This window comes from Lissotriton helveticus, chromosome 3_2 (genome assembly GCF_964261635.1).
Source record: "Lissotriton helveticus chromosome 3_2, aLisHel1.1, whole genome shotgun sequence".
In the NCBI taxonomy this organism is placed as follows: Eukaryota; Metazoa; Chordata; class Amphibia; order Caudata; family Salamandridae; genus Lissotriton; species Lissotriton helveticus.
The window spans coordinates 85,931,845-85,944,056 of NC_136062.1; the positions used below are offsets into that span (position 1 = coordinate 85,931,845).

A 12,212-nucleotide genomic window follows, 5' to 3' on the forward strand; every position below is an offset into this window, starting at 1 on the left:
GTCAAAAAAAGACACTATTTGCTTAAAATAACCAAGGTTTAAGGTGCTATAGATCATACTACCAGCAGCCTTCATGCTGAAGTGAAAACTTTATAGATAGCCCATCGTCTCAAGCAAAAGAAGCACATGTACATAAGTTAGTACCTGGTACACACAGTCTTCCATGTTATGTAGAAAATGTCATACTGAGACAATTCTGTCTAATAACTAATGGTTACATACAATACTTAATTAGAGTTGTGGTTAGAGGTCTGTGCCCCTTAATCAGATGTAATGAAAGGAATAATAATTTCCAAGACTTATGTAGTGTAGTTCTTAGTAGGCCAAATTTGCTTTTGCTCCTGGGACCGCAGATACCACGTTGTTACTATCATCGAAAGGAAGCTATAGGACCGCAATTCTGATACTTTGCCTTGAGAAAGCCTTCGGTCAATCGGCTATCAGTGGAAACATGTGTTGGCTGTTGTTTTTCATGTGATATCACTGTTGGAAAGAAGGAATTAAAATGGCAAATCTTGCCTACTAAGAACTACACTACATAAGTCTTGGAAATTATTATTCCTTTCATTACATCTGATTAAGGGGCACAGACCTCTAACCACAACTCAAATTATCCTTTTTACTAATGGCCATTGGGTGTAGCCATTTGCAAGGCGCATGCCATTTCTTACATTGGGTCTCTACAACGGTAGCATGAATCCTAGATTCATTCACCCATCTCAGCAAACCTTTACTTACAATACTTAGTATCTACTACATAGAATCTTTTCCGGTTAGAATTTTTTTCTGCAGAACAAAATAGCTTGTGTCGAACATACTAGTCATAAGTCATTAACTGTCATATACACAAATAGTTACCCTTGAATTCAAAGATTTATAACACATTCAATGCCTGCACACATCTATGAGACATTAGAAGCACATGCAGTTTGTAAACACTAATACCCATTTGCTGGACACATGTTGTAAAAGATAAGATAGAAAATGATTATGGTAGTTACCCGTGACTATGTAAAGTATAAAACAAACTAACACACTCAATGGGATGATGTCACCAGTGATGTCATCATTATGTTAGTTGAGATATCATGAGTGATGTCAAATTATGTCACAGAACATGTCATCAGTGATGCAATATGTGAGGTGATAAGGAGTGCATGGCAGGGGCGCAAGTAACGGGTGCATATCTGTGTTTTTGTGTTGTTGAAAACTTCAATGCTGTCACTGACAGCCACTTAATTATAACATTACGTCAACCTTTGATTTGTTTCAGTGAATTTCTAAGTTGTTTTTTTAACAAAAACAGATTTTTCAATCACACCTATGGACAACGCTGCTTAACCTTTATTTTGTTCAGAGAATTTCTAGTTTTTGTTACTTAAAGTAATATTTTATTACCACATGCAAAGACAATGCCCTGCTGCACACAGCCCTGCATCCAACTCCCTGAAGGCAGGCAGCCACCCAGAGGCAGCCAACCCCAAGCCCCACTTGGCCTTTGGCTGTGCGTGGTTTGGTGTAAGTCTTGCAGCAGGTCCTTTTTACAACACTTCGCAGGCATGCTGTGCAGAGCCTCTGGCGTGCGCACCATATGGTTGGCCTTCAGGCCCCAGGGTCACCATCCCCTGGGGCCAAAACATTGATATTAAGGGGAGGGGGAATAAAGCTCCCCAAAATTTAATTTGCAGCAAGCCAGGTTCCAATAAAAAGGGGAGGGGTGTTTGGCCTCCCTCTCCTCCAGCCTTCTTAGGCCCTGGGGACCCCAAGATCCCACACCAAGTAATGAATAAACGGTTGGGGCAGACACTCCCCCTCCCTGAGCCTAATTAGACACCCTCAGACCCTATCCCCTAGAGCTGAAATTTAAGAAAAGGGCTAACCAAACTTTCTACTGGTTAATTAGTGAGTACTACCATGTTGGGTGAATGTCTAGTGCAGACTCTACACTACAGCTGCGTAAAGGACCACAAGGTAATGTCTGCAGTGGCCTTGTATATGTGCAATTTTGGGAATGCGATTGTTCCTTGAGCATCTTCATACAGAAATCAGTGATAAAATGAGTCCTCATATAGAGAAGACGACAATACTACAGACAAATAGTTGAATCTCCATCAAACAAGAGTAATTCCTCTAAATTATATGTAAGCGTTTCTTTGTTTGGTGGAGAGATCCCCATATTCTTTTGCATTAAGACTACACTATCAAAATTGTCGAGAAAAGTGCTTGGGTCCCTTTGATAACTTGAGCTGTTCACCAGCCAGAAAAATGGCAGGAACACCATTGCACAGTACTAACGTGGAAGGAGGGGGGCTAAAGGGCAGAGTTTGTATGTGATTTGGCAACTTTGCATACTCAGCAGCAATTATAAGGGCGAACCATGGACTCTGCCCCAGGCCAGGATTGTGCTTTTTATGTTTTTGGGTAAATCAATTCAGTACTTTTTGAGACATTAAAGAAGGTAAAAAATAATTGTATATCTGGAAGCTTGGACCTGCGAGAGGCTCGAGAGTCTATGATCTGGGGGCGTATGTGAAGTGTTCTCCATTACTGGCACTGTGAAAAAATGTACCTCCACCAGTGAATCTAGATTCAAGAGAATCAAGTTTAGTTGCTCAGGGTCTGAAAAAAACACAAAAGGAACTAATAACCTGTTCAGCTTCTTCCTTCTCTTTTTTCCCTTTAACTTCCAGTGCATTTTTCTGTGACGCTGTTTTTTTAAGTTCTGCTTCCATCCTGTGGAGTTTGTCAACATCGTTAGAGTGTGCTGAGGCAAGTGTGGTGAGCCGCTCTAGTAACCCATGGTTTTCTTTACTCTGAAATATAAAACAAACAATTCATTTGAATAAGATACTTGTGACAGTTACATAATGAGACATACAAAGAGGAAGGCACATCTGCAAATGTGCCTGGCCTTTCCTATACATTAATCATAGAGATGTGGTTTCAAGGAGTAAAGTACTAGGCAAGTTGAGTACCAAATAATACATAAAGAAAAGTTGCAGTCATTTCAGTGATTCACATACTAAATACAACACTGCTACACTTCATTTTATTTGTTAGGAGCTGCATCTTATACAACAAACAAACATATGATATTAAGAACTTTGTTGACTTTGCATGTGACTCCCAGGCACAGGCACCAAAGTTAACTGATAACCCTTGAATGTGTTTTTATGTTGTAATTTATGTGCTGCGCTACAACTAGCAAAAAGAAAGTGACGTATAGAAGCTTAAATTAATCTCAACCACTTTCAATTGCTCTTCGACGTTTTTTTTGCTCAATGTACTTTACTACAGGCAGTAACCAACAAAACACAAATCAGTCTTGGCCCAGCTTCAGTAGAGACAGTTGAGACTAAAATGCTAGGCCACTTCCTCTCTGAATGGGAACAGAAGCAACCCCAGACCAGTTTCAGCCAGGCTGAGAAAAAAAGGAAAAAGTAGTGTTGATGCAATGCTTGAAATAATCTCAGCCAATGGAGAAATCTTGCCAATCAAACACATCTGTGTATTTGTTAAAGAATGGGCACAGTGGTCAAATGAAGCCAGGCTTGTTAGTTTTTTAAAACACAACTTATGTTTACTCAGTTGCGATTGTGGCATGCTAGGAGCATTGTGTTAAAACTAAACTGAGGAGGACATTCTATATTCCTTAAGTCAGTCAAGGAGTGATGCAGAACATTTTCAAAACAATGATCACAACTTGTTTGCAGACTTAGCAAAACATTGCTAACATATAAAATAAAGCACTTTCACTGCCGTAGCCAACTGGGCAGAAATATGGCTGTATTATTACAGATGTGAAAGCTGTTAGAAGAGTACCTCACATTTCACATTTACTGCACTAGGAAATAAGCTTTTGACTGGAACAGGTTTCGGATTAGTGGCTGATCAATTGCCCACATGTCAGAACAATGTTATGAAAAGGTTAGAGCTTATACAGAGTATGAATCTACTTCCATTAGTCTAACTTTCCTCTTATACAATGAACTTGATGAGAACCTATGATCTGCTTTGAACATACAAAAGGTGATGGGAGGAATGCCTGCAATAAGGGCCTGATTACGATCTTGGCGGATGGGATACTCCGTCACAAACATGACGGATATCCTGTCCGCTGTATTGCAATTCCCTTATATCCTTTGGAGCTTGTAATACAGTGGACAGGATATCCGTCACGTTTGTGATGGAGTATCCGATCCGCCAAGATCGTAATCAGGTCCTAAGTCTAACCACTGGCAACCACTCAGGTAGCATTCCAACCGATCATTCTTTTGCCCATCAAACTACCTCAGATTAGACTCCGTAATATGCATATCAGTCTTGATCCTGCTCCAATAGGAACAGTTCAGCTGGAACCTGCAAGTCAGGTCCTCTATGAGGCGAAACACAAGCAACCAAAGACCGGTTTCGCCTTGATTGGGGCCCTTCAGTCAGGTGTAGCTTGGTTCAGGGACCCACTGAGTAAGTCACTCACATCTAGGCCTTCTCTTGGCCACTTAAGTCATTACACCAAACACATAAAAGGTGAAAGGAGGAATGCTTGCACTGAGTTGGCAATTGCATGGGTATCATTGCAATCCATAGTTCTTTTGCCCACCATGCCACAGCAGATCAGACCAAGGTCTGGCATGTGGCCGAGTAATTACTAGTAGCTGACATTAATTCGAGCATTACAACTGATGGAGCTTTTATGTATCAAGAATGTACAGTATTAATAGTGTGCTGAGCAAGTCATCTATACTCAACTGCAAATACATGTACACGGAAATTGAGCTAGTGCGTTTTAAACTATTTTGATATGACGTGTTTAAGTGCTTTTTCCTGAATTGTGCTAACTAGGCGTCAGCTAGACTTGGAAGCCTTCATGTTCAACTTAGATGCCATATTCACTTTTTATTATTTCTGTTGCATGTAGTCAAGCAAGACATAGTTGTTTACACTGAATTACACTGCTTTGGAAGAAGACTCTCTACAAGAGGCTCACTAATGTAACATTTCTCCAAGGATCTTTCACTTGCATGTGGCATCACATTCGTTCTCAATTGTTTATAGAACTAATTTCTTCTGATACCTCTGAATGATATAATTTAAGCATCTCTGAATCAATATTGATGTAGTGGGTCAGTGCTAAGGTGGTAGGGTTGTATGACAATTTTATAGTCATTCTGATTTGTTGAAAATGTATTTCTCTGTTTACACCACAATAATTCGGATTTTACATGCTCTTCTTCTGGGAAATTTCTTTTATAAACCCTCGATTGTGTTGGTGTGCTAGGAACATTTCCTATACTGCTAGGGATGCTGTCTAATTTCTTACTGACTTTGTTGGATATTTTAGACTTAGGGCCTGATTACGAGTTTTGCAGTAAGGGAACTGCCATCGAAGTTGCACCAGATTCATGTGGCACAGTTGGCGGTCCACCCACCGAATTACGATGTTGGCAGTCTGCTGAAGGAAAGACTGCCGGAGTCCCCGTGATGCAGCCAGCAATTCACAGACTGCCGCAATAGAGGTAGGGTGAAAGCATTTGTCAGAGGGCAGTACAGACAAGTTCACAGCTATTGGAATTATGAGTTGCATTTCTGTCGAGCCAACCATGGCAGGAGGTCGGCTTTGAAATGGGTTAAGTTGGCGGGATCAAAGAAATTGAGGTGCATATTCACCAATTTCCTTTTTTTCCCTTCAGTCTCCCACGTGGATCCCTTCGTCCAGTGCAACCATCAGAGCAGCATCTTGACCTTGAAGAAAACAACTCTCTTGGCGCCGAAATCCAGATAAGTCGGCTTTGCACTGTTTACCCGTTGACTGGACTGGGCATATATTGTTCAGACTCCAGCAATAGGAAAGTACTTTTTCATGTGTCACGCATATGAGTAAATTTAACACTTCTTCAGTCAAAATATTGCCACATATAAAAAATAATTTGGTGCCGTCAGACACCGCCGCTGGCGCAGCAGTGACGTCATAAGACGGCAGGCAGGAGACCACTGCCACAGCCGTAAGGTCACCAAACCCATAATCAGGTCCTTCGTTTTTATTTCTGATTTCGTCTATAATTCCGTATTGTCCTATTATTGATACCCTTCACGGTAATGACTTTATGAATTTAAATGAGTTTTGCTGCACGTTCGTTTTACTCTTTCTATATTGTACCCTTTGAATTTATGTAATAAACCTATCTAAATTGTTCAATTCTGCCCTAGAACTCACTTATAGAGTCAGTCCTTTCTTAACTGAATTTTTGATATGCTGATTTTCGACCTCATTAGATACATTGCCTCATGAAATTAACACTGTCCCTGATACACCCAACCAGTAGGTATATACATGAAGTATAAAATGTAGAGGTACTGCGCACCCACACATGCATCATTCTTTTGTCTACTTCAGCGTGCTATCCTGCTTTCAATCATCTTTCATTAAACAACAAATCCTATCTAAATATTGGGGCCTATTCACAAACTACATTTTGACGTACGAGAAATAGTACTACTACATATGCACTACAAAAATATTCTTCAGTAACCTATTAGAAGAGACTTCCTCCTCTCCTACCTTTTTCTGTGAAGAGATCTCTGCCAAGGTGGCAGAGATTATTGCACTTTTAAGCCTATGTTTTATTGGTAAATGAGGGAGGGACACAGGTGGATGGCTTGAAAATAGGGAAACTTACTGCGAAATGGGAGGGGTTTAGGGACGTACAGGCAACTGAAAAACAGTTACCCACATTGCAATTCACAAACTACACCTCTAAAGTTACTACAGTTCTAAACGTGGCATAACTGTAGTACATGTACACCAGGCCAGCCGTGGAGTAAGCCTCAAACATGGACAATCATTGATAATGCAACAGCCTCCCATGGAAAATATTAGAGGCAGGGACTTTAAATAACAAATAATGCTGAAAAAATAAAACAGTTTTGACTAAAATAGATACATATTATGCATAATGTTATTATATATATATAATCTAAAAAAAAAATATATATATATATATATATATATATATATATATATATATATATATATATATAATAAAGCAGTCCTTGTCCCGTTCAATAATGGCGGAACCGAAAGGTCAAGACCTCAAAAGCCTCACACCCAGCAAACAGCAATAGCCTCGAAATAATCAGCAATCCAGGAATGGATAACAGGGAAGACGATTTATTCAATAAAGGTGACGCGTTTCGCTCTACACGAGAGCTTGTTCACACAACACGTCAGGAACAAACAAAGTATATAAATAGTAATGATGAAAAAAGGACAATCAAAAGTGACCAATAGTGCACGCCTTCTCTGAATAATAAACATAATGAAAGGACTAATAAAGTCACCAGTGTTTAAAACAATAAAAACGAATGAACCGTAGCTCCGTGTAAAGAGGCTCCAAGATCACACATAAATGAATCATCACTTGGAAACAAATAAATGGAAAAATAACCAGCGCATAGCAAGAGTGCAATGTATGTACAGCATGTAACACCCTCAGTTGGAATGTAAGTAGTTGTCTGCAAACCATTCAAAACAAATAATGACATAGTGCCATAAATAAACGCAGAAAGCAATACTGTTGAGTGGATAACTGCAGATCATATGAATATATAATGACAAATTGTCAATAAACATCGCAGAAAACATGACTATTTACAACAAGCACAAACTGCCCTGAACCTAAATGGATGGAGATATAGTGCCCAAGATGATGAAAATGTTCACAAGAAATTGTCGTCTAGAGCATTCCTAATTACACTACATACAAGCTGTCCATAAAATTAGAAAAGAACAAGTAATAACTGGTGAAACCAAAAATGCAAAATAATAAGAGAAAGCAAGAAGAATAACAAAAATATGTTGGAAAAAATGAAAATAAACAAAGAAAAAATGTAGGAGAGCCACAGCCGACAGAAATAGAGATGACAGGGAAAGTAATCATTCAATTCATGTAAACCAATGAGCTGGTGTAACAAAATTAATAAGCCAAGCAATTAATTGGAATTCAGTAAAGTATACACTAGACAAAAGTATATATATATATATACACATGAGAGCCAACAGGCGGCCAATCGCGAAGTGAAAATCTAAATCACATGAAGGAAATTCATGAAAAACAAAATCATGGTGAGATATAAACAGTTCATAAGAAATTGCTCAAATCTTCAGTGAGATTCAGTCCATTAGGAGCCTTAGTGTCTAAGGCAAGAATCAAATGTGATTCCCTTTGCCGAAGAAGCTTCATTCGATCACCCCCCCGGCCGGGTTGGGGTACCGAGCACAGAACTGTATATTCGAGATCCTTGAGTTTTTTGTCGTGTACTGCACGGAAGTGTCTAGCGACAGGATAACTATTGTCGCTGTTGACAATAGCACGAATGTGCTGCAAAATTCGTTGGTGCACCGGAAGTTTAGTACTTCCGATGTACTCCAGGTTACAGGTACACTTCAGTTTGTACACAACATACTCTGATCTACATGTTAGGTGTTCTCGAATAGGAATGGGTGTGGAACTGAATGCAGTGACATAATGTGTGCTATTCTTGGCAAAAGTACAAGCTCGACAAGATGTACATCTGAAAAAGCCAGTTTTGGTTGTCATGCTTTTTTTTAGCGGACCTTCAGGCATGGGCCTGTCGAGGGCATCGCGCATAGTAGGCGCCCTTCTGAATGTGATGTTAGGGATGCTAGGAAGTAATGGCCCAAGAATAACATCAGTTAGGATGATAGGCCATTCAGAAGCAATGATGCGCCTGATTTTACGCTCTTGAGTGCTGTAGTTGGTAATCAGACGTACATTGCACTCTGCGGTAGACATGTTTTGAACCTTAGGTGTAAGTAGTGTTATACGCTCAAATGTACATGCTTCATGAAGGGCTTTCTCAAGAATAGACTCAGAATAGCCTCTATTTATGAATCGCTGTTTAGATTCACTTAGACACTTATCGAGAGAGTCCTTGTCACTACATATTCTGCAAATACGTATGAACTGCCCATAGGGGATGCTGCGGATTGTATGGGCCGGATGGAAACTACGAGCATGTAAAATTGAATTGCCCGCGGTGGCCTTTCTATGCAGACGGGTTTCAATTTTGTTGTCCTTGATGAAAATGTTAACATCCAAAAATTCTGCTGCATCAGTGGTGACAGTGGAGGTAAATTTAAGGTTGAAAACATTGGCATTAAGTTCAGTAACAAATGCTTCCGCCTCTGCTGATGATCCTTTCCAGATTATACAGACATCATCTATAAAGCGCCAATAATGCGCAATATAGGGTAGCCAGCGACGGTGTGTGGTCCTGAGCTCGTGTTCCTCCCACCAGCCCACATGTAAACATGAGTAACTGGGGGAGAAACACGAGCCCATCGCCACTCCACGCAGCTGTTGATATATCTGGCCCTGAAATCTGAAAAAATTGGTGTTAAGACAGATATTTAACATTTCCATCAACATGGCATTGTGATTCCGGAAACTGATGTCTCTTTTGTTCAAATAGTACTTGCACGCCTGCATGCCGTGCTGATGATGTATCGACGTATAAAGTGACTCTATGTCCATAACCAAGAATAGTAGATTGTCACTCCATTCCACTTCCATGATTTTATTCAGGAAATCAGTGGTGTCCCTCAAAAAGGATGGGAGACTGTGCATATAGGGCTGCAAGAAGAAGTCCACATATTTGAAAGGTTCTCGTTCATGCTGCCAATTGCAGCTATAATGGGACGACCTGGAGTAGGCGTCACCTGTTTGTGCACTTTCGGTAGAAAGTACAGAACAGGTGTGATGGGATGATCATTGACCAAAAAGTTACATTCATCTTTAGTGAGCAAACCTGTTCGCTTCCATGAATGAATTAACTTGCGTGTAGTTTCATGGCTTTTGTTCATAGAGAATTGAGTGGACAAGAGATAACATGAAGTGTCACTGAGATGTCTTTCTGCTTCAATGATGTAATCCTTGGTCAACCAAAGCACCGTGTTTCCACCTTTGTCCGCATTTTTAATTATGACATCCTTGGTTTTTTGGAGCTTACTCACAAGTTGATGGTACTGGTTGTCATTGTAGTTAGTCTGTTTCCTCTGATTCAGAACTTCTCTATTCAGGGCTTTCAATTCTATAATCACCCTATCGCTAAACACATCCACCGCATCACGGGGCATGAGCGGTAGAAAAATAGATTTCGGGCGAAAAGGGGTGACAGCTGACCGTTTCACAAAAATGCTTTGACTCACTGTAGGGGTAAATTGTGAGTCATTATCGAAAGCTAAATCTAACAAGTTCTGTAACCCCGCAACATCCTGAACTTGTAGAGAGGGTATCGTAGTATCAACATTTGCCATAGTCACTACTTGATTCCTTTTGGAGTTGAGTTTGAAATATTTAATAAGCTTGATCTTACGGATAAATTTATAGATGTCAATGCGTGTTTGATTATACGAAAACCTGTTAGGAGGACAATATGAAAGTCCAAGAGAGAGTAGTTGTTGTTCAGCTTGGGTCAGAGGAAAATCAGTGAGATTGATGACAGTGTTTTCCAACATGCTGGTTATCTTCTCCAATTCCTTTTATATATATATATAAGTTCACAGATATGGTCTGCAAGTTGTTATCTGGCAGCTAAATAAGAGGCATATTGTGTTGCTTTGAAGGGATACTGTGTTTTTAAGAGACTATATGGGTCATACACCATGCTTCAATAGAAGTCAACACTCATGGTTTAAAGGCCCTACAGTTGAGCAACCCTTCATGTGAAAGCTGCATTGAAAAAGGCAATTAGCCAAAATGCATCTGCCAAATGTTTAAAGAACCACATATGATATAAATGTATTCACGTTCACTGTGGTGAAATAAAACTCACAGGCTGTGCAACCGAGCTAAGAGCCAATTCTTGAACCAGAGTTTGTTTTGGAAGAAATGTTTGGCCAGTTTGCCTGCACCGATACGCCCTCTCAGTCTGGTGCAAAGAGGCTGCCGGCAACAGTGGATGTGTGTATGGAGTGATGCACCGTAATGCCTCGCAGCAGTGAAGTTTCTTATGGTCGCATTGGGGAGAAAGGTAAGCAGTATTAACTGCATGAAGGGGCATCGCCAGTGGGAGTACAACCACCAGGGCTCCAGACTCTGCCGCAGATATGATTTTGTAGCCCTTAAGCTGACGCAAGTCGGGGCATAAATTTGTGCACTAGTGGTGGTTACTGAACTAACGTTCGCAGATATTGTCGGTGAATCATTATCTGACAGCAGAATGAGAGGCGTTTTGTGCTGCTTTGAAAGAACACTTTGTTTTTAAGAGACTGTTTATGTCATACACCATGCTCCAATGGGAGTCAACACTTGCGTTATCAGTGATGTCATTTGCAATGCATCAGTGATGTCATCAGTGATGTCACTGACCATGTCATGAATGATGTAAAATGTAACGTCATCAGCAGTACACCGCGGGGGAGCGAGATATAGTTAACTCAGCTAACTATAAAGGCCGAATTTCACTGCTTTTATATGAGTGAAAAGTCCAACTAACTATAACGTCCCTGAAACCTGTGATTTTTTCAGTGAAATACTAAGGCTTTTTAAATGCTAATTTCTAACTATAACATCACTGACACCTATGTTTTTTTTCTGTGAATTTCAAAGGTTTTTTAAATGATAATTTCTAACTATAACATTCCTGAAATCTTTGTTTTTTTCAGTGAATTTCCAAGGTGTTTTAAATGCTAATTCCTAATTATAACACCCCTGAAGCTTATGGTTTTTTCAGTGAATTTCAATGATTTCCGTAATGCTAATTTCTAACCATGTCTACAGAGGTAGGACATGTGCAGAAAGAGGTAGAAAAGCACAGAAAGAAGCAAGAGAAATACAGAAAGAGGCAACAGAAGTCCAGAAAAACAAAGAAAGGTACAGAAAGAAGCAAGAGATCGTACACATCGTACACAAGAACACCATCCGCATCTCGACGAACTCCGACGAAACCTTCACCGCCGCCAAACACCTGCACTTCCAGATACACACTGACCCCAAGACCACCCTCCAAGGCACCCTCATCTACCGACCACCGGGACCACGCACACAATTCAGTGAAGACATCGCAGACTTCATCAGCACGCACGCCCTTCCCTCCGCCGACTACATCCTCCTAGGGGACCTCAACTTCCACCTGGAGAACAACAACGACAGAAACACCACCGCCCTGCTGGACAACCTCGCCAACCTCGG

The 12,212-nt window shown here is 40.4% G+C and overlaps 1 protein-coding gene across 1 annotated transcript in view; it reads right to left on the reverse strand.

Annotated features, from left to right (window-relative positions):
* The window catches only part of MYO5C (myosin VC), a 1,267,761-nt gene that overhangs the window by 499,061 nt on the left and 756,488 nt on the right, over window positions 1-12,212 (reverse strand). Inside the window, exon 22 of the mRNA XM_078684841.1 lies at window positions 2,649-2,813. Coding sequence (XP_078540967.1) covers window positions 2,649-2,813 — 165 coding nt within the window. The remainder of the gene's footprint in view (window positions 1-2,648; window positions 2,814-12,212) is intronic.